The sequence below is a fragment of the Rhinolophus ferrumequinum genome, chromosome 23, assembly GCF_004115265.2.
Source record: "Rhinolophus ferrumequinum isolate MPI-CBG mRhiFer1 chromosome 23, mRhiFer1_v1.p, whole genome shotgun sequence".
NCBI lineage: Eukaryota > Metazoa > Chordata > Mammalia > Chiroptera > Rhinolophidae > Rhinolophus > Rhinolophus ferrumequinum.
In genome coordinates, this window is record NC_046306.1 from 21,776,799 (window position 1) to 21,799,459 (window position 22,661).

Sequence of the window (22,661 nt, forward strand, 5' to 3'; positions counted from 1 at the left end):
AGAACAAGCAGCGGGGTTTTTTTTGACATGCAGGGCTTTTTTCCCCCAGTAATTCATTATGAAATGTTCACACATAGAGTGTAGTTGAAATAATTGTACAGTCAACACTTATATACTTGCCACCTTATACCCACCAGCTACTTCTACCACTAAAATTGTGTTATACTTGCTTTATTACGTACCTATCCATCTCTTCGTTAATCCACCTTTTTTATGTATTTCAAAGTAAGTTGCAGGCAACAGTACATTTCCCTCTAAACACTGAAACATGTATATTATTCTGATTCTTGTCCTTCAATGTAAAATTTACATACAGTGAAATGCACAAGTCGTAAGTGTTTATTTGTTGAGTTTTGACAATTTTATACAGCCATGTAGCCCAGACCCCTATCTCAGTCTAGAGCGTCTCTGCCACTTCAGAACATTCCTTCCTGCCCCTACCCAGTCAGTGCCTGCTCCCATCCCTCAAAGCCAGCCACTGCCCCCTCCAAGACCCACTGGGACACAGCCCAGACCTCTTCCTTGGCATTCAAGGTGGATCTGCCTTCCACACTCAGTCCTGCTCTTGCCCCAGCCTCCCGCCTCTGGGCCTTTGCACATGCCATCCCTGTCAGCTAGAATACCCTTCTCCAGACTCCACTGGTCAAACTCGTGCAGAGATGTCAGCTGCTTTGGGAAGATTTCCGTGATGACCCCCAACCTTGACCCTCCCTCTGGACCATTCAGGGGCCTCTGCAGCCCATACTGAGATGGTGGTACTCTGGGAAAACCACGCAAAGCAGGCCCAGGCCCCACTCCCAGACCAGCACAGCACAAAGGCCAGTGTAGTGAATGACTGAACGAATGCTCTTACTTCCGGGACAGGGAGCTCTCTGAGTCCTGCTTGTTTCTCATCCCCCAGCCCCAGCCTAGGGCTGACCTCTGTGTTTCATGGATGCCGCCTCCTCCCTGCCCCACTAGGTTTCCCTGTGAACTCCTCTGGAGTGAGAGGGCATTTCTCTCTCCCCACCAAGGCCCGCTCTCAAGTCAGGCTGAGAATAAATGTGTTTCCCTGAACTCTGCAAGGAGATGCTTCCTCCTCCCTCGCTGGAAGCAGGCACGGTTGACGTCAAGTTTGCCGATGTCACCACTGGCTCCTGGGCCGGTCCCTCTCTGGGACCCAGTTTCCCCATCTGTTTTGGGCACATGAATGGAACAGGCTCTGGAGCTGGGTGCTAGGTTTGAATTCTGCTGCCAATTTTCTTCAAGTTCTGTTTCTTTGGTTTTGAGTTGGTGACCAGGAATGACCTGCCTCAAAAAGATGAAGAGCGACTTAATTATGCACAGTGCTGAGAATAGGGGCTGGCACACAGTAGGTGCTCAGGAGATGGTATTTTTATCCTCATCAACCCAGGTCCCTGCTAGCTCCTTGTGGCAGCAAGGCTGTGAAAGCCGTGGGGTATGAGGAGGTGCCTCAGCCCTGGACCTGGACCACCTTATGCCTCCACCATCTGGGGGGCTTTGAAGACCCCCCACCACCTGTGGGACCCCAAGAGGCATGCACACCTGTTTGTACCTCCCACCTGCTCTATGCACCCCAGAAGATCATTTTACCTCCAGGGACTCAGTGTGGCCATCTGAGAAGTGGGCATAACTGCACTTCCCCAGCAGGGTTTCAAGGATTCCATAGGAACCATCCAGATTGTGCCTGGAGCCTCATGGGGGCTCAGCCCCCTTTCAGCTCCCCATTGTCTGGCACTTAGTGTGATATAAATGCTTGTTAAACAAATATATTACCTTTTAAATTGACATACAATGCAAAGAAGGCAATGTGCCTTTCCCCATGGGGATCAATGCACATTGTAAACTGTAGAGGGCAGTGCACACGCGAAGGTGGTTGTCAGTCACTGGAGGCTCTGTGCCCATCGTCAGTCCTGAGACAAACCAGGCCCTGGTGGCCACGAGGCTGGCTCGCCCTCTGGGGCCCCAGGAGGATTAGTGTAACTCTGGCACCAGAGAGATCACCTGGGCTTAGTGTCCAAAAGGCACCTTTGTCTGCAACTGGAGGGACAAGGCTCTGGGAGGTGACTCACCCAAAGATGACTCAGCCAACAGGGACCCATGGGGGAGGGCTCACGCAGGGGGCCACAAGGACCAGGAAACAGAAGCAGTCCCACTACCAACTCCTCCACTCAGCCTTTGTCTCCCTCATGAACTGTCAGCCTCCAGGGTCAGAAGCTCAGCAGAGGTGTTCTCTGCACATCTTGTTTCATTTCCCCACCCTAAGTACGACACTTCAGAGCCTGGGCTCTGGAGTCAGGGGCCTGGGTTCAAATCCTGACCTCATCATGTCCTGGCTGTGTGGCCTTGGACAAGTCACTTAACCTCTCTGTGCCTCAGTTTCCTGAGAATGAGGGTAAAAACAGTTCCTAGAAAGCAGGGTTGATTCAAAAAGTCAATGACATGATGTATCTAAAGCACTTAGAACCGTGTCTGGCACTTAGTAAGCATACAACAAATGCAACCAGAATTACTTCCATAGCATAGCAGTGGAAAGCCCAGGCTTTGGAATAGGGTCAGAAGTATCTGGTTCAAATCCTGGCTCTGCCACTTAGGAGCTATCCAATTCCATTTCTCTGAGCCTCAGTTTCTTCACATGTAAATAGAGTGATCACACCCACTGATTTTGGCCACTATGAAAATTAAGTGAGCTAAGGGGGTGTGAAGCATCTAATGCCGTGTCCAGTATAAATAAGTGCTCACTGGAGGTTAGCTGCTCTCATGGTTACTCTGTGCAGCCACAGGACTCACCGCAATGAAGCGGATACTGTCCATGACCTTAAGGAGCTCTTGATCAAGTGGGAGAATGGGTCGCGGGCAGTGACAATCCAGTGTGGCAGATGCAATAACGGAGCCTGCCTAGGGCATGGGGAGGCTGGAAGCCGTGTGTGCCCTGCATATTGAGGGACAATAGGAGTTTGCCCGGCACACTTGGGGACAGAGAATGCACCAGGAAGAGGGAAGAGCTGTTCAAAGGTCTGACTACCCATCATGCACGTTTACACGTGCCAGGCACTTTTCTCAGTCCTTTACAATGATTGTGTCATTGAATCCTCAAATGATCTATGAGTGAGTCTTATCGTGTTCCCATTTCACAGAGGAAGAGCCAGCGGCACAGAGACAAGCCTGATCCCTCTCCATGCTCCAGGAGGGATCAGCTGAGTCCAGATCATAGGCAGCCTCGAATGCCAGCCTGGGAGTTTAGATGATTTCCTGTTGGCAGTGAGAATCCAGCCATCGAGGGGCTGTCAGCGGTGGTGAGAGATGAGCAGATGAGGTCAAGGATGGGCTAGAGGAGGGTGGGAGGGAAGAGAGGGGGGTGGGAAGTCAGGGAGGGGCAGACGGGTGAGAAACGAGGAGGTGTGGGTGGAGAGCAGGGAACAGATGAAAGCGTGGTGAGGACTTAGATGCAGCCGTAGCATGAGCTAACGGGTGCTGAGGGCTTCTTAGGGGCGAGTCACATCCCGAGTGCTAGCTAACCCTCAAATCTTATTACTCTCATCCCCTAGTTACCGATGAAGAAATCGAGACTTAGAGAGATTAAATGATGTGCCAGACGCCACATGGCTAGTCAGCAGCTGGGATGGGATTTGAACACAGGCAGCTAACTCAAGCCACTCATTTCACCGTTGCACTGTCCTAGACAGGAGTCATGAAACACTGCAAGTGAGAAAGGAGCCAGAAGTAAATCCTAACATGTCACTCAGTACAGGGCCTGGCATTTAGTAGGTGACAAAAATTGTAGGGTGGGTGGATGGAAAGGAGGGAGGCGGGGGGGAGGGAGGAAGGGAGAGAGGGAGAGAGGGAGGAAGAATGGATGGATCAGGGGATGGATGGATGGAAGGATGGTCACAGAATCACTGTATTGGTGGACAAACCTCGAGATGGACTCCACCTTTCCTGTGTGCCCCCAAGTCCTCTGAGCCAGTTCCCAAAACTTTGTTGGCACCTCTTCACTCAAGTCCACACATAAGTGTCACCTGGTAGCCATTCCCCAGAACCAAGGAGGCCCCTCCTGAACAGTGGGGGAAAGCCCAGAAGCAGGAGGCAGGACCCCCAGTTTCCCATCCCAACTCTGTCGCTGTTGGCCTTGGGCCAGCCAGGCCCCTCTCTGGCATCAGTGCCCCCATTCGCACTATGAGCCTTTGGCACAGCTTTGTCCTGAGATGTGTCCTCAGCTGATGTGCAGCCAGTAGGAGTCCCTCCAGGGCAGGACTAGGTTTCACTCATCCTTGCTTCCTGGAAGGCTGGCTCCTTTTCTCCCTGGAAAACTCCTATTCACCTTTCAAAATTCAACTCAGACGTCACTTTTGAGAAATGTCTCAAAATCAGAGAGACAAAGACAGACAGACAGAGACCCAGACAGACTCAGAGAGACAGAATGAAAGATAGAGGTATTTAGAAAAATAGAGAGAAGAGAGGAGGGGGACACGGGGAGCTTGAGGCAGAGGTAGAGGAAGACAGAACAAGACACAGAGGCTTCCCAGGCCAACCAGGTAAGCTTGGGATGTAAAGTTACAATGAAGAGGCCCCAAATCCCCTCACCTCCCAGGAACCCCTGCCTGGAGCCGGGGAGGGCACTGGAGGCAGAGGCCAAGGTGGCCCCTGTGTGACCGGGGAACAGACCAGCCAGGAGGTGTTGACACAGAGGAGTAGTTTATTGAAAGCTCAGGACTGGCCACCGAGGCCCCAGAGCTCTCTCTGAAGCAGAGTCCTGTGGGTGCCCTGCAGTCCCCAGACTAGGGCTGAGCTGCAGGGCCAGAGCACATGCATGGGCCTGGGTGGATAAGGGACACTTATACTGTCACCAACATAGGCTAGAGACTGGTAGGGAAATTGAGGCAGAGTAGGCAGGTGGAAGGACTCTGGCAGTCAACAGGGAGGGATGGTGGCCATCTCTCAGCCTCAGGATGCCACGGTCAGCACAACAGCATTCTGCAAGGAGCAGCAGTTCTCGGTTAGGCCCTCTGAGTCCTCGTGCCCAACCCCCCCCCGCCACGCACCTCCATCCCTGCAGCCTTCTCTGTGTCCCCTATATTCATGCCCTGGGGTTAGCACTGTACCTGGAACACAGCAGGCACTCATTAAATGAATGAACAAATAAATGAATGATGAGTAAATGACATCCAGTGTGGAGAGGTCACTGACTTCAGGACTGAAGTTAAGAGACTCAAGTTCAAGTGCCATTTCTCCTGATAATTTACCATATTGCCTTGGGCCAGAAATTTGACCTCCTTCAGCCTGGGTCCTCATCTGAGAAATGGGACCAGAACTCCCCGCTCTGCCCACATTCCAGAGTTGTGCTAAGACTCAAAGTTGTTCTGGATTGAAAAGGATTGTGAGGCCATGTCAATATGCAGCAATAAAAAGTGTCATAATCTGTTAGCCATGCCTGCCACAAGCACAGGATAAGGAGAGACAGCATGTTTTTCCACCCCTGGATCAGAGAGACTGTGACTCTGTGAGAGTGAATCTGAGATTACATCCTATAGGCCAGACATGTCTGAATTCATTAGGAAAGAACTCTGTGATAGATTGACAATGTCTGCCACGGGCAAGTAAGGAAGGAATGGTAGCGCCTGTGTCATCTATTTGCCATTCCCAAGTTAAGCAATTTGTAATTCCCTGAGTAAGTTAGAAAACGGTGCTGGAACAAACCCGATGATGAGGCAGAGCACTCCCCTCCTGCGTTTCAAGCAGGGCTCTCCCAAGATGAGCTGAAGGCCCATCTAGACCACACGTGCACAGGAAACTCACCTCTATGATCTCCAGGACCGCACTGGCAAAATTGACATTGAGAACCTTCGGCAGGGGAATCCCCACATCCAGCTCCACTGCAAAGAGGGAATGGTTGAGAGCAAAGATACGTGGAGGCCCAGGGCGGGGCCTGTGACCCTATTCTACCACTTTCCTTGAGTCCGCCCTTTCTCTTCTTGCGGACTCAGTTTCCCTTATTGGCAGAGACCTACTCATCCTACTAAACCCAAACAAAAGCACCCCTTTTTTTGTATCGTCATTAGTGGCTCCCCTCAGCAGAGCCTCTGTGAGGTTCTGTCAGTCCCTTGCAGACTCTGGGTCATCAATATTCTAATCATTTGTTTATATGACTATTTCCTTGTGGGTTGTGGACAGGACCCAGGTCCAATAGCTCTCGGGGCCAGAATCTGGAGTGACGTAATCCATGTTGTTTGAGTGAAAACCTGGGTGCCTCAGTTCCTGCATCTTAGAAATAAGGATCAAGCCCTCTCTGGCCTCAGTGTCTCTAGCAGAACAATGGAGAGAGGTAACAGATTCAACGATTCCAAATTGAGACACTCCTCGTGTCCAAGAAGACCACAGAGGCCACACGTACGTACCATTGAGCTTCGGCACATATGCCACCCGGACCACACTACTGAGCCATTCTTCTAAACGAGATGCCTGCAACAGACCACGGGGAGGGTGGGGAGGTGTGGCTTCACAGGGAGCAGTGCATCCCAGAGACGGAAATCCGGAGGTCCAGCTGCCCTAGCCTACCCCACGCTTGAGGACACAACTGCTGGTGGGCTGTCCACCAGTGACCCACAAGGGGACTCTCATTTCGGAGGGCTTCCCTCTGGGCCCTATGAACTTGGAAGAGCAGCCTTACTAGAGGAAGGGTCTGTGGGGCCTGTAGGGGGGTCTGTGCCTGAAAAAGATTGAGGAAAATGTGCCCAGCTCCAGCAGAACTCTGTGCGGTCTGATCTTAAAATTCCTATCAGTTTAGGACCCCTTAGAATGTTCTAGAACCTGAGACTATTGTGAGATTTTAGAACCTCAGAACTCTGTGAGAAGCAGGAAATGAAGGGCTCTACGGAGCTCTGAAATTAAAGCTTTCTGAGTTCAGAAACCTTATTAACTTGTGTGAAGTTCCAGAATTGTGAACCCTTGTGAGATCCTAGACGTTTACAACTTTGCAAGGTTCCAAGACCTTGGAAGATCATGAGATTCACTGTCTGAAGGTGATTACTATTTTACATACACACACACCCACACGCACGTGCCCTGATGTTTGTCCATTCTGGCTGGTTGGGGCAGAGTCCAGACTGAGGCCAGCTCAGGCATAAGGCTCGTGTCTCATCACACCGCCTTTCCACCCCCGCTTGAAGACCCTCACCACCACCAAGCTGCTCACCCTCCCAAGAACTTACATCAAAGGTGTGGACAAAGGAGGAGGCCAGCTTGACACTGAGCCTGGTGGAGAGAAGAGAGCTGTTGGGGGCCTCAGCTTCCCCCGACCACCTGCTGAGTGGTGCTCTGTCCCACCCCACCCCACCCCACCCCGGCCTGCCCACTCCTAGCTCTGCAGCATCAGGAAACATGATTAGAGGCTCAACTTTGCCTCTCTCCAACCTTGAATCAGAGATTCGGTTTTCCCACCTGTAAAATGGACCCGGAGGGATCTAACCTCCCTCTGAGATATCATGACCACCACCCCCGACTCCATGGACCTGAAGCCTTGGTCTGACCCCCAGTTGTTTGACCCTGGGCAAGTGGCTGAACCTCTCTAAGGAGTGGTCCTCCCTAGACTGAGCATTGGACACACTAAAGCAGCAACCCATCAGTGGATCACAGCTAGCCCAAACGCAGGGCCAGGGCCAGAGTCTGGACACCGATCTCTATCTCCTAAAGGCCTGAGGTATGAACTGCCACCGGGAAGAGGAGACAAACCCAGGCAGCGGGTGAGGTTCTAGAAATGGGGCAGCGGTGGAGCTTTGCAGCGGGGGCAGTAGTAAGTAGTCCAAAGAACCTGCATGGGACCTGAAAATGGGGTCAGGTGAGCACCGGGAGCCTATGGCTCAGGATGGGCAGATCTTAGAGACCCCTAAGAAAGCCCCGGCATCCAGGGGAGGGACAGACAAGTGCCAGGCCCCAGGCCCCAGTGAGAGCACTGGGCCTGGAGAGTGGGGCCCAGACTGCAGACCTGCTTCCAGGGACAATCCACTGTGTCCGCCTAGGCTTTGCCTGTGTGAGGAAGGACAGGCATCACCCTCTGGGTTAGTATGATGATCTTGAGGCCTAGTTCCCACGGGGGTGGAAGATTAGAGAATTAACCAGTCCGCGTGAATTACAAAGCATTTTACACCAGTCAAGGACAGTTATCTCCCTGGCTCGCCTCTGGGACTGATAACTCAGGAGTTTGGACTCCACGTCCTGGCAGCAGGCTTATCTCCAGGACCAGGTTTTGAGTGGGTGCAGTGAAGAAGCCTGCTCTGTCTGGATCCGGTTTCTCTGTGCTCCAGATGCCTCAACTGTAAAATGGGCTAACACTGCCCCCTCCCTGGCAGGTCCTGCAGGCAAACAAGATGCTGGTAAAACACCTGCAATTTAGTTGGTGCCCAATAAATGGGAGAAGGTTCCTGCTGCTTCCTAACTCCTGTTCCTATAGACAAGGCCCAGGATCCCACGTTACCGTTCCAGGGACAGTGATAGATGCAGCTTCGCGGCGGAAGGAGTCAGCTGGGCATTTAAAGTCATAACCTGTAGGGGAAGAGCAGGCAGAGGTTACACTCAAATTCAGCAGAAGGAGCTTGAAGACGGGTCTGCCTTGGCCAACAGGTGAATTTCCAGCATCCATTCCCTCCACTAACCCTTACTGAGGCCCTACTGTGTGTTAGGGTCCATGCTGGGCTATAAGGAGATACCCTGAAGGTTCTGGTGGTTGATCATCAGGGTATTAAAACTGATGGTGATCAGTGTTGTTCGAGAGGAAGCCCTGGGGCTGCAGGAGCTTGAAAAGACCCTCAATCCAGCCTGCAGTGAGGCAAAGAAAGGCGTCCCCAATGAGGTGACAAGGGAGCTGAATCTTGAAAGATGAGGAGTTAGCCAAGGGAAGGGGGCAGATGGCATTGCAGGTGGTGGACCCTGCACAAACCAAGGCAGGGAGGTGGGACCTGGTAGCCCTGAGTACCTGAGACTTAGGGCGCCAGGACAGATGAGGCAGAGAATGAGGCAGAGGGTGAATGGTGTTAGGCCATGGGGAGCTGGGACAGAGAGTGAGCAGGGGAGGGACCTGTCTTAGCCCAGGCGCATGTTTGGGAAAACTCGTAGAGGTGAGGTAGAAGGGAGCAGACGGGAGCTGGGGGGCCAGGAGGATGCTGGAGAGTCATCCAAGAGAAACCTGAGCCCAGAGGCTGGGGAGATGGGAAGTCATTCCTGAGACCCTGAAGAAGCAGTGGACAGGCCTGGGGCCCGGTCACATGTTCAAAGAGGCAGGAATCTAAGTGGGCACTCAGGTCTCAGCTCAGACGATGGCAGTGAAGCAGTGGAACTCCCTGTGCTGTGCCACCTGAAATCAGGGGGAAGACAACCCCCCAGCAGCCTGGAGAGGGTCATCCCCACTCAGAACCCGTGCTGGGCTCCCAGATCTCAGCCACTCACCCCATTTAGCTCAAAGAGAGCTTCAGGGGTCCCTGCAGGGAGGTAGGACAGCACATGGATGTTGGCTGGGATGGAGACTGTGGCCTTCTTGTTCTGGAGCATGACTGTAGGTGCTTCCTTCACCCGCAGCGAGAGCAGGAGCTGCTGGTCTGGGGGCAACTTCGCCAGGGCCTGGAGAGAGGCAGAGGCAGAGCGGAGGCATGAGGGCAGCTTCGATGCCCTACTAATAAGAGAATCAGTCAGCGAGTCAACAAACACTCATTGAGCACCTGCTGGGCACCTGGCACCATGCTGAGTGCTGAGGTGACAGCCTGAAGCAGACAGGCCTGGTCTCAGCCCCCACAGGGCTGACAGTCAGGCGGGGAGACACCCACCCATGGAACAACCGAGTTAGACTCTCGCTAGTCCTCTAACCTGCCAGGCACGTTCCCACCTCAGGGCCTTGGCACTTGCTCTCCTTTCTGCCTGGAAATGTTTTCCCCAGATACCTGCCTGGTTCCCTCCCTCATCTCCTTAGCCTTCTGCTCAAATGTCACCTCCTCACAGCCCCCAGTTTAAAAGCACTACTTCTGCGCTCCTAACCTGCCTTCGCCACTCCATTCTCTTTCACCTTCTGACCCTGTGTACCTCCTACTTATGTATTTGTTCAATGACTGTCACCCCCCCGACCCCCAGAATGGCAGCTCCTTGAACACAGAGGCTATTGTCTACTTTTGCCCCTTCTGGATGCCCAGCACCCGGCACAAGGCCTGGTACATAGTAGGTGTTCAGTGAACATTAGTTGGCTGACTGAATCACACAATCAAGAATTCTGAGTCTCATAATCATGACATCATGGAATTACAGAAGTGCTGGAAACCAGAGTCACAGAAGCTTGGAGTTACTTGAATATTGGAATCTGGGGGACCAACTCCTGAAGCCCAGACTTCCAGAGTCGCAGGATCATACAGCTGGGGAACCACCAAATTCCACCCTCGTGTATCCACAGACTCTGAAGCTACAGAACCAGATTCAGAACTGGGGCTATGGGGCTTTGACACCACAAGGCCAGCAATCGGAGAACAAAGGCTTCAGCTTCCAGAGACAGGCCCAGGCTCCCTGAACTGGGGAGATATGGCCCAGCTTGCGGCATTCATGGGTCCCTGCTCCTGACACCTCTGCCTCTCCCAAGTCCCTCTCTACCATCTTACAACTCCTGCCCTCAGGAGGTGCTTCTGAATGTCCATCCCCCGTCTCGTCCCTTGCCTGAGACTCCTGTGCCCTTTAGCCAAGAAGCAGAGGCCCCAACCACACTCACTAAGGTTGCTTTGAATCATCACCTTCAAGGATTCACACGGTTTTTCCATATCCCCAAACTCTGTTTCCCTCTCCATCTTCTCTGGTACAAAACCAGATCTTCTGGGCCTCTTTCCAACCTCTATGAGAACCTGCCGTTATGTAAGGACCTTGTAGGAGTCATTTCAACTTCAGTAAGAATTCAGACTCGTAGCTGGAAAGCATCTGGTCCAGCCCCAGTTCAATGGACAGGAAAGCTGAGGCCAAGCCCTTCAGTCATATACTGATGTCCACTAGTCAAACCTCCCTGAATCTTCTCCCTTTTCTTTCCTTCCCAAGGCCAGTGCCCTGAGTCTTCTCTCTGGAGACAGAGAAGACCAAGATGAAGTAAGGCAGTTGGGGGCAGGGGACTCAGTAACCTAGAAAGAACCTTCTGTGCTCTCCCTGATAGAAAAGGAACAGCCCAATTGACTTCGGGGTCAGTTAAACCCTAGTCCTTTCCACTCTGCTATCAGGAAAGGACACAATGTCAGCCATTCACATTTTAGTGTGAATTTAAATTCAACATTCAGTTGCAGCTATTTGGAGAACCGTCTTGAGAAAGATTCTGGAGTCCATTCAGGCTCATCAGGAAAGAGCTACCAGGATCAGAGTTCATGAGAGCGCCACTCACCTCAGGGACAAACGCCGCGAGGTCCGTAGTTGTCAATGGCACATTGCGGGGAACCTGTACCCAAGATCAAATGAGAGGAGCAGGGGTGAACACAGAGACAGGACAGGGATCCCTCAGCATACCCAACGTAGTTTTGTTCATACCGCACCCCTACCCCCATCAATTACATACACATCTCTACAAACATTCATGTTCCTTTCTTTGGCCAGTGATTACTGAGCGCTTACTACATGCCAGGGTCACGCTCAGCACCTTTGTTAATTTCACATTTACAACCGCTCAAAGATGTGGGCGCTGTGATTACTCTCATTTTACAGATACGGGACCTGAGGCTCCTGTCCAGGCCCGTAAGTTGCTAAGCGGTGGCACCAGGATTTGACCTGGGCAGGCTAATTCCAGAACCTACAAACTACGCTGCCTCAGATCACAATCTGAAGGCCAGGAATCTGACCCCAAACATTTTTGCCTTTTACCTAAAAAGCATTTTCAAAAACTATGAATTTTTTCCACTTTTACAAATCAGGAAATTTCATATAAATTTGCCAGTTTGGGGCTGAAAAATTGGAAAATGTAGTCACACTGAGCCTGTACCCCCGCCCCACCCTTGGAGAAGCTGAGTGGCAGCTGCCTGAGAAATGAGGTGCAGGCTCCCCAGTTCACTGTAGTCCACCAGGCCCGCTTCCCTTATTCTGCTAATCGATAATGGCCCAGCCCCCTGGGCCCTGATGTTGGAGACCCCTGAACTACACATGTCCACTTCTCAGAACAGACCCGTTCACACAGGATAAACATACAGACGCACTCTCTCCTGCTCAGAAGAGTCCCAGACTCTCACCCAACATAAGGCTGTCACTTGGTGGGGGTGGACAGCACCTGAGGATAGCGCCTGGCCTCTGAGATTCTCTCTCTCTCTCTCTCTCTCTCTCTCTCTCTCTCTCTCTCTCTCTCTCTCCACACACACACACACTCACACACAGGCTGCTCAAACACATCTCTCACCCTGAGAGACTCTGCCTGGTTATGACTGCCACCTCTCTCCAGTTAGAAGACACCTGCCTCCCAGGTCAGGAGCCTGTTCCTGTGCTTTCTGGACCATATATGCAGGAAGTGAGTGATGAACCCATGTTTGCTTGGGTCTGAGCTGCAGGTTGGGTGGCGGTAGGGGTAAGGGTAGAGGCAAGTGGCTTTAGAGCCCACTGCCTTTGGAGAAGGCTGAGACCAAAAAAATGCCTCTGGGTGAGGCTTCTGGGGGCTGAGCCTTCCAGACCTGTGAGGGGTGAGAGGGTTCAGAATGAAAGCAGAGAGATCTCAGAAGCTTCAGAACAAATGACCTTTGGGTCCAACCCTAGTTTTCTTTTCTTCAACTCAAGTCTGCTCTTGGGATGGCAGTAGAAACGTTAGCCATCCACACTTGAGTGTAAAATTGGGCTTTGATTCTAAAAGGGCTCATCTGGTGCAAGGATGGAACGTTGCTCCATTTCCCATACCAGTTCTGACTAATTGAAAGTCACTTCCTGGAGCGCCCTGTGGAGAAGGATTCAGATTCAGAGTTAGATTTAGCCACGTAGAGGGCCATTATCGATCAGCAATGTTTGCCGCAGAACAAGAGTGGGCATGTGCGTGCTGTAAACTTGTCCAACTCTGTCAATTATAGGGAAAAGGGCCCATCAAGGCTGATCAATGACAACGTGACTGAGTCCTGGCTAGCATTACTAGGGCCCAGCAGGGCAGGGTGCCGCACTCACCAGCTCTGGGGTGATGTCTATGTCAAGAGCACCGTTGGTTTGCAGGAGCCCAAATATGGTGTTGAAGAGGTACAGAGGCACGGTCACCTGGGACGTGTGGTTCTCCTTGCGAGGCACCTTGATGGGTTTGGGGGGCTTGGGGAAATCGATTATGTCACCAGCTGCGCTCTTCACGATGGACTGCAGGGGCAGGAGACAGGACATGGGAGGGTCTCAGGGCTGCTCACCCATGTGGCTTTGACCCAGCACCTCCAGTGTGGCCTCCGCCAGTACCCCACCACACCCCAACAGTGGGCAGGGCCTTGGAGGACACTCACGTTGATGTCCAGCTCTATGTACTGGTTAGAGGTGAGAGGCAGGGTGGCCAGAGTGAATTCCACAGACCCAAGAGCCCCAAGGGGCACCAGACCTGCATGACGAGAGGAGGAGGAAGACCCCATGAGCCCCAGCCCCAATAATAACAGGCCCTACTTCCATTTATTGAGTGCCTAGCACTCTACTAAGTATTCACTTGGGCACTACTGTCATCCCCATTTTACAGATAAAAAGCTGAGGTTCAGACAGAGGAAGCCAACCAGCCCAAAGCCACACAAGCCAGAGTGGCAAAGCCAGGATTCCCGTCTTCCAGAGCTGGTGTCACTAACCACATTGACACCCTACCTTTCTCACATAATGTCACATATAGAGACATATCTGTCCCAATTTTTCTTTCCTTACCCTGGCTATGACTTTTTATACTTTTCAAAGCCCTTCTGTGAACACAAAAGGCATCTATGTCTCCATAAGGCTCAGAGAGACTGGGGGCCACTGTGGCTGAGGGGCCTTAGGTTCCTCATTTAAACTCTCTGGGCCTCAGTCACCTTGTCTGTCCAGATAATAACATCTGCCTCATGTTTCTGACAGTGCCAGACACACCACAGGTGCTCAGTACGTGGCCAGCAGCCCCCAGCAGATGGAGACCTGCCTGGCCGTGAGTGCCCACACCTGCTGAACCAGCCTCAGCCCAGACGTCCCCCATTACGCCTTCTCAACGTGGTGACCTCATCAGTTTGAGGAGGAAGTGAAAGGACCCAGCATTCTGCCCTTTCCTCTTCCCCTGGGACCCCTACCCACTGGGGTAATGGGAGGAGGATAGAAGAAGGGGCAAAGAGGAGGGGGTGGGACCCCAACTTACCCAGCACAGTCCCCAACAGCTCATTCACCACACGTAGCACACTGTCCACCATAGGGCACAGCTGTGTCCAGAAGAGACAGGTGTTACAGGAAAATAAAAGTGGGCCCCAAAAGTGGCACAGGGGACAGCTGTGTTTTCTACAAATGACTTGCTATGTGGTCCCAAGGATCAGGCAGAATGTGGAGACAGAAGGAGGACACACAGGTGGGCGGCACGGGCAGGGCTGGAGCTTGACATGTTGGAGAGTAGAATAAGTGGGGCAGAGAGCCCCTCAGAAAACCTCAAAGGATGCTGGGAGGATAGGGGCGACACATTTCAGAGGCCAGTTGGGACGTGTGGACAAGGCTTTCCCCTGAGGGGGCAAAGGCAGCTATTCCCTCTGAGATCTCAGGCCCCTCTTGCCACCCAGATGGGCACTGGGAGACCTAGCCTGGGCCCGGGGCGTCCACTACACACATTGCCGTGTGTTTACTGAAAACCCCTGTGCTGTATAAACAGGGAGCAAGTGGTTCGGCTTCCAGAATCCTGAGTCTGGGAACCATAGAGCCTGAGTCCCACAGCCCACCAGAGCAGGAACCGCAGAAGTGACCCAGTCCAGCCCCTTCCTTTCACAGCAGTGGCTGAAGAAGAAAGATAATCCGCCAAGCTGTCCTCACAGAGGCAAGAGAAGGCTGCCTTTTCACGTAAACTTGGGGCCTGGAAGTCCAGACCTCTGGGGTCAGGAGGTCACAGAAATGAGAGGAGGAGACCGGAGGGGCTGTGAGGGGTGGAAGGAACAGCCACCTCGGCACCAGCATGTGACCTGCAGGAAGGAGGGTCCTTGCAGCCAGGGTGGCCGATTGCACAAGAGGAGCTAGAAATAGGATTATTAAGAGAAATCTCCAATCTCTAAATGCTAGTAATTAACTCGTATTTTTAAAAGCTTTTTGAGTCACATAAATCCTGTCTTGCCTCATGTTGTCCCAGCGATTCCAGTTAGGGGACACAACTTAGATGTAATCACCTCCCTTATTGAAACCCACCTGCTGGGAGCTTCCCTTCTCCCTGTGAGCTGCTTCCCACTGACTTCTTCAAGCTCAGGGCCGTTTTCCCAACTTCAGGCTCCCACACCCTTGCTACCTCTACCATGTCTTTCACAAGGACTCACAGAAGAGGCTCTGTCAGGACTGGGGGTTCAGGGGCCTGACTGCCCTGTGCGGCTGTGTGACCCCAGAAAGCCCCTCCTCTCTCTGGTCTTGATGAAATGGGCCTTTGGCCAGACCAGCTTTTCTCAAGTGTGGTTCGTGTCCCCTGTGGAAGCCAGAATGGCTGGGACTGGTCATGGACAAGCATTCTGGAGCAGTTTAATTGTAATATGTTTCACTTGTGATGTATTAATATACAGGCATGTGATTTTCTGGACATGATTGCCAAACACAGAGCTCAGCTGAAAATCACTGAGTGACCCCATTTTAATTCAAAGCTAGATTAAAGCAAAGTATAAAGTCAATAATAATACAGGTGGCGAAGGCAGAACAGGGGGTAAATAAGGGACCTGGATTTGGGAGCAGAGGACTCAGGTCATCTGAAGCTGTAAATTTAGGACTAAGGAGGGATGGTGCCCGTTCCCCTACAGGCTCACAGGCCAGGAGGCTCCTGACTGGCAGTGGGGCGGCCAGGGCAGGATTACCCAGTGGGCGTGGAATGGAAAAACATCCTAATCCTGCCTGGCGCCCAGATTTACTCAAAGCTGGGGGAGGACAGGCATAGCCTGGGGGGAGGGGCACGCCTGGCCCAAGGCCCCCACACTCACCAGTTCCGGCAGCACCTTGAAGAGTGTCTGTTCCACGACCCCAAAGAGCTGCGGAGGCAGCAGCCTGGGCGGAGTGAGAAGCATGAGGATGTGGCCACCACCCGGGGACAGTGCCAACATGGGTGCTGGGGCAGGGTGGGCACTGGGGGCTCTAAATACCTCCTGTCTCCATTCTTGGTGGCATCAGCTGGGGCTTTGCCGACTGAGTTTAAATCTTGGTTCTGCCTCACCATGGGGCCCAGGGGAGGATTTCAGTTTCCCCATCTGTACAGCACCTGCCTTACCGATTTGTTGCTGCTGAGATTACATGGGAGTGTGTGTGTATCAGGTATCAGTCTGTGCTCAATAATATCTGCTCCCTTCATGTCCTCTAACATTTGTAGGCAAGTGACACTTGGGCCTAGAATAGCACCTGGCTTTTAGAGTGAGGGTTCAATAAATATTTATTGAATGAATATTTATTGAACTAATGAATGAATAAATGAATGAATGAGAGGGTGGTCTGAGGGTGAGAAGTACACGTAGATGGGCTCAGGTCTGTTTGGAGACCGTGGAGGCACAGAGGGAAGGGTGACAACCACAGAACCACAACCACAGGACACCAGCACCATCCTGCTGGCCATCCATTGACTCCCTCTAGCCCAGAGAGCAGGATGGAGAAGCTGGGGTATAAAGCATCCAGAGACCCCACCTGGAATCCCCTTATTAACGCCCTTCTGGAGATAGGAGCCACCCTGGTTCACCCTATTCCTGGGCACTAACACAGAGCTGTCTGATTACCCATCTCTTCTCAGGGCCACCTAACAAAGAGGGGATTGAGGATGAGATTCAGCCTGGAATGTAGAAATTAATGGTGGAGACATAAAGTGTGAGGCAGGGGAGGAGGTAGGTGTCACTGAGGGTGGGCACAGAGAGATGGGGAAATCCCTGGACCTGAGTCCAGAGACCAGCCCACCTCCATCCCCGCCTCACTCTGTGTGTGTGACCTTGGGCACTTCCCTTGCCCTCTTTGGGCCTCAGCTGCCCCACGGAAGTGATGATTTGACACAGTGTGAGGAGGGCCACTGTGTCCTGAACAGTTGGGGGAAGAGACAGATAGGAAAGTGCCAGAGGCTTCACGATCATCAAATGTAGGTCCTCATTATACAAATGGGGACACTGAGGCCCAGACAGGGGAGGGAGTTCTCCTGGGGTCACATAGAAAGTTAAGGGCAGAGCTGGAGCTCTGATGTGCTAAGTGCAGGGACTGAGATGTCTGCAGATCAAGGGACGACAGGAGCTCCCTGCTCTATCTGGGAGAGAGGACGGCAGGCTCCCGGGAGCCAGAGAAGGAGGAGCCCAGGAGTAGGTGATGCAAGCTGTGGGCTGGGCCAGAATTCCAGTCTGTGGTGGGTTTTAGTCTGCAGGTCTGCGCAGCAGGTTGAAACCACGGGATGGGCGGGAGGCGGGGTGAATTCAGGCCCCGCCTGGCCGGCCGCTCCCAGGAGACCCCCGAGAGCCAGGAGATGGTGAGCCCGAGCTGATCCGGACGCGGGAACTCACCCAGAGAGCACGCTGATGTGTCCCAGGAGCGTGCTGCAGCGCTTAAGGATGAGGATGGGCGTACCTCGCGCGTTCATGCCCAGAGCCACCCGCGACGACACGTTCACCTCCGCTGCCAGCTGCAGAAGGCCGCCCAGGGGGCTACGAGACCCCATGCTGGGGGCGTGGCCAGGATGCCAGGTCCCACCCACTAGGGCCGGCCTTAGCCACGCCCACCTCGGGGTGCGTGCACCCTGATAAGGGGCGAGTTGGGTGGCCCTGCAAGTGGCTTTGTCCCCATGCCCTCCTCTCACCCCGTCTCCCTGCATGTCCCCTATTTTGCATGTCCCTAGGCCCTCTTCCCCCAACCCCTCCAGTAAGCTCCAGGCAATGGGGTAGGGGGTCTCCAGGGAACATGAGATGGAAGTCCCTGGGGGTCAGTGGGATGGAGGTCTCTGGGAAGGGGTACAGGGGTGGGATCCAGGGAAGAAAGAGTAGGGTGGGAGTCCCTTGGAAAGGAACTAGAGTGGGAGGAAATAGGGGGACAATGGAGTACGCATGGGGAGACAATAGGGTAGGGGTCCCCAAGGGGCAGTAGGTGGGGTGGGGAGCAGTAGGGTAGAGGTTCCCAGGAGCACAACTCACCCAGAGCCATGCAGGCGCACCTTGCTGTGCAGTTTCAGCTGCACCCCAAACCCTGGCAGCAGCTTCAACGACACCTTTGGCAGTGTGAGTTCCTCGATCTTCAGCCTAGGATGGGAGTCCAGGGCAGGGCCACTCATTTTTTCCCCACTTCCACCCTCCAGGCTCATGCACAGGCAACTCAAGTTGGTTCTCAAACATAGCTTCCCATAGTTACTTTTCTCTGTCCTCTGGGCTTTTGCCCAGGCTGTTCTCTCTGTCTGGAACCCCTTTCCCTTGATTCTCTTTCCACTCTGCTTCCGCCTTCAGCTAGCTGATGCCTCTGGGCTCTCCTGATTTCAGCTAGGGTGCCTCCTCCTCCAGGAAGCCCTCCTTCCAGCTACTCTGACTCAGGCAAATGCCCTCCTTTGAGCAGCTCCCACACCCTGCCTGGGCCGCCTCCATCACTGCCCTGAGCTTACGGGTCATCACTGTTGGACTCAACCTCACACTGGGGCTCTTTGAGGCAAAGACGATGTCTGGTTCATGTCTGAGGCCCAGCCTCATCCAGCAGGGACGACTCTACAGTGGGAGGGAGACTGAAGCTATTAATAATAATAATAATAATAATAATAATAATAATAATAATAAATAGTTAATACTACTGAGCATTTAACTGTGTGCCAGCCTCTTTTTTAGCTCCTTAACGCAAATTAGTTCACTGACCTGGCAACAACCCCATGAGTAGCTGGTCATAGTGCAGCCAGTAAAAGCCAGACCGTTCAAATCTTAGCTCTACCACTAACCAACTGTGTGACCTTAGGCAAATCACATTGCTGCCCCATGCCTCAGTTTCTCCATCCGTAAAATAGAGATATTGACAATTCCAACCACAGAGTGACACATAGTGATCCTTGAGCAATGTCAGCATCAGCCCTTATCGTCTCCCTTTCCAGCCATCCATTTGCTGTTTTGAGAGCTGGGCATCCATTCCCTCTTCTCTCCTGCCAGCACCTCATTTCCTCCTGTACAGTGACCCTTCCCCATACCCTGGCTCCTGGCCTTCCATCTTCAATTTGGGGCCTGTTATTTGACCTTCCCCTGATTCACCACCAGCTGTGGGCTGTTTCCCACCTGCTTAGCGCAGGCACTATGACCTGTGATTAAACACCCAGACACCGTACTACCACCATTCCCTAGCTAGGTGAACTTGGGCAGGTCTCTTCACTGCCTGAGGTCTCAACCTCTTTAATTCATTACCTGCCAATGAATTAAAAGGAAACAAGCTCTCTTCTATTCCCTGAACTAAAGAAAAGACCAGGCTTCCTGTAGGGCTCACAGTAGGTGGGTAGTCAAGAGGCCACTCTGTAGGGACTTACCCAGAGAGTTCTTCAACGATACCAAAAACCCCTCCGTAGCCCAGCAGGCCACCTCCGCCGAGCAGGCCTGTGGAGCCCAGGAGGCCCTGGTTCACTGATGTGACTGTGCCCAGCACGTTTTGTAGAATGGGCCCCCCGATCAGAGAGTTCTGGATGGCTGCAGAGAAGGTGGGGAGAGATAGGTTCATTTTACAGGTGGGGAAACTAGGCCCCAGAGAGGGGCAGAGCCTTGCTCAAAGTCACACAGCAAATCAGGTTTGAAGCCAATAGCATGACTGGTGCTCTTGACCCTGGGCTGCCTCTGTAGCACCGAAAAGGAGGATAGAAGCAAAGAAAGGAGGCTTGATCGAGTGACTGCAGATTGTGAGAAGGGCGAGACAGAAGGGACCCCCTCATGGAGGTTGGGGCAGGTGGGGGTGGCCTCCCTAAAGCATTTCCTATTCATGACTCCTCCACTCTATCCATGAGACTGTTACTCTGTCCCATTGGGCCCTGGAGCACTAAATGTCTAGCAGAGTTCCCGCACCCCAGCAAGGTGGGGCAGAGATACTGGCCCAGCCAGCACCCTTCCCTTGATCTCCTCAACGCCCCCATCCCCATTCCTGAGGAAGACAGCCCCACATGGCCTGAGTCCATCTCCTCCAGTCCACCTTTCAGAAGAAAGTGAACTGATCACCCACTGGAGCCTGCAAGCAAATCCTTAAGCCCCTAAACTCTCTCAGCAGTTGAGAATTATAACCTGTTCTCATCTGTTCCTGAAAGCAGATGCTCTAAGCATATCAATGGAGTTGTTTACACTACAACTCCCCCCACTGTGGACCCCTCACAGACTGCCCACTGTGGGCTCACCTTTGCCGAGTTCATCCTGGTCAATCCGAGCAAGCGTGCCCACCATCTCAAGCAGTCCCTGGCACGGAGTCGCCAGACCCCAGAGGAGAAGTAGGGACCACACGCCCAACATCGTAGGCAGCACACCTATCAGGGGTGGAAGCAGGGAATCTAAGGTACTCCTCGTGCCCAAGCCTTTCCCCTCCCTGTGCCCCATCACCAACCTGGGGCCTTCCCACTAGCCTAGTACAATTCAAGTCCAGCTTTACTCCCAGGAAAGCCCTCTCCATCCAAATGCAAGTAGTGGCTCACGTGTGGATAGCACGGTACAGCTTCCATTGCACTCTACAGTCTCCAGGGCACTTTCCAAGCCTCTCCCTCATTGGATCCCATTTCACAGATGGGAAAACTGAGGCCAAGAGAGGTGGGAGACTCGACTGAGGTTACAGAGCTAATTAGTGACAGGGCCAGAATTTGAGCCCAAGTCTGTCTGACTTAAAATGTCCCATTTCTCTTCTCCTCTTCTGCCTCCATCCTGAATCATGCCAAAGAAAGAAATGAGGTGGGAGGTGAGAGCATGGCTGACTTACTAGTTTCACAGAGTAGGATTTTTCTTTGTGGAGTTCCATATATACTTGCTCAGTCACATACTTTATCTTCTCATGTGACCCCTGCTTAAACTCCACTCTCCACTGCTCTTGGGATAGAACCTAGGTTCCTTACCTGTACCCACTAAGTCCCTACCTGCCTCTTTGACCTGGTCGGTCTTAAACATGACAAGCTCCTTCCCACCCAAGGGGCCTTTGCACAGTCTGTTCCTTCTGTCAGGAAGGCTCTTTCTCTGATTCTTTGCATGACTGACTCCCAATGCTTCAGGTTCTGAATACATGCCCCCTCCTTGGAAAACCCTCCCTCCTTAACCATGTCTAAAGGAGCCCGTCTGTCACTAGACATCACCCAGAATATTTATTCTTAAAGCGTTTTTCACAATTTGCAATTATGCATTGTGTTTGTGTCCCTGCTCTCCTTGTAAAGTCCCAGAGGCAGGGACTATGTCCAGGGCCCCAGGCATGGTTGTATACTGAAGGGGGTGCCTTTTGAGGGGTGCCTTTTGAGGGGGGCCAGAGGGGATGGAATTCCAGTCCCACTTTGCTTGCCCACCTTTGCCCTGGCGCTGGCTGTGTCTGCCCAGAGAGAGCATCTTTTCCTCATTTGCACCAAGGTACAAATGGGCGCCATGCAAACCAGTAGCAGTCTTGGCAGTGTCTGTCTGCTTTCCCCACGCGTGCTTGTCCCAGAATGGCTCCAGTAAACTCAGGGTCTCTCACAGAAGGAAAGATTCCCACAACGGGAAGCCAGTCAGTTTCCTTGGCTTAGAGAAAAATGGGCATCCCTTGAGCACTGTGATTCTGTCCTCAGGCCACCCATCCCTGCTTTTTCCCCTTTCTGAGCCCCAGTTTTCCCATCTGTAAAATGGGCTTTTTCTCCCATCACCCTCCAGGCACCCCCAGTGCCCTCCTAGCGTAAATTCTTTCTGTTATTCAGATAGGACAGCAGGATGGTCTCAGGGTCAATGAATGGTTGGGGGCCTGGATAAGGCCAGAGCTACTGCAGGCTGCCTTACCCACTCCTGCAGCTCCACGACAGGTAGGTGGGGGTTCTTGGCCTCCTGTCAGCTCCTTCACCCTCTTGGGCCTAGGAGCGGCTCTTATATATTCACAACAGCTCTGGGGACACAAAGGGGGCACAGCCGCCAGAAACCCGTCAATGTGTCATGTCAGAAGCAAATTGCGGTTTTCCCTGCAGGCCTAGCTAAGCCTTCCTTCTGGGGAGAGAGAGAAGGGGAGTTGGGGAGCTGGGGTGGGTGCCTAGGATTGCAGAGGCAGCCTCCTCCCCCAAGAGCTGGGGACAGGGGTGGAGCATTCAGCCCACTCTAGGGTCTCCCTCCAGGGTTCCCCAGGGTTCACCCCAGTGACACAGAAGCCACCCTGCCTCCCCACCTACGCCAACTAAGGCATAGGGAGGGAAGGAAGGAGCTTAAGTCTGCTGGGTCTTCTAACCCTCTGCCACCCCCCACCCCAGGCTTGGCATGGAGCCGACCCTGGGGCCTGGAGTGAGGAACTCTGGACTGATTTGAAGGAGGGGTACCAACTCCACCTCCACCTCCCAAATCCCAGAGCAGGCTGCTTTGTCCCCTTCCTGAGGCTGGTGCAGA

General features: G+C 52.9%; 1 protein-coding gene across 1 annotated transcript; it reads right to left on the reverse strand.

The window, feature by feature from the left end:
* Positions 1-4,714: 4,714 nt before the first annotated feature.
* On the reverse strand, positions 4,715-22,117 carry BPIFB3 (BPI fold containing family B member 3). The gene is made up of 16 exons (XM_033095195.1): positions 22,071-22,117; positions 20,468-20,593; positions 19,619-19,775; positions 18,264-18,368; positions 17,640-17,780; positions 16,098-16,161; positions 14,306-14,366; positions 13,449-13,540; positions 13,132-13,311; positions 11,387-11,440; positions 9,439-9,609; positions 8,471-8,538; positions 7,209-7,251; positions 6,396-6,459; positions 5,797-5,873; positions 4,715-4,974 (listed from the first exon to the last, which is right to left on the reverse strand). Exons 2-16 carry the CDS (start codon positions 20,577-20,579, stop codon positions 4,945-4,947), a joined length of 1,419 nt encoding a protein of 472 aa, XP_032951086.1. The 5' UTR covers positions 20,580-20,593; positions 22,071-22,117; the 3' UTR covers positions 4,715-4,944.
* Positions 22,118-22,661: the final 544 nt, after the last annotated feature.

Coding starts and splice junctions, on each gene's coding strand:
- BPIFB3 (XM_033095195.1), bottom strand. CDS start 20,579: ATGTTGGGCGTGTGGTCCCTACTTCTCCTCTGGGGTCTGGCGACTCCG. Junction 19,776..20,467: donor CCAGGATGAACTCGGCAAAG/GTGAGCCCACAG, acceptor CCTTCTCTGCAG/CCATCCAGAACTCTCTGATC. Junction 6,460..7,208: donor CCTTTGTCCACACCTTTGAT/GTAAGTTCTTGG, acceptor GGTCTGTTGCAG/GCATCTCGTTTAGAAGAATG.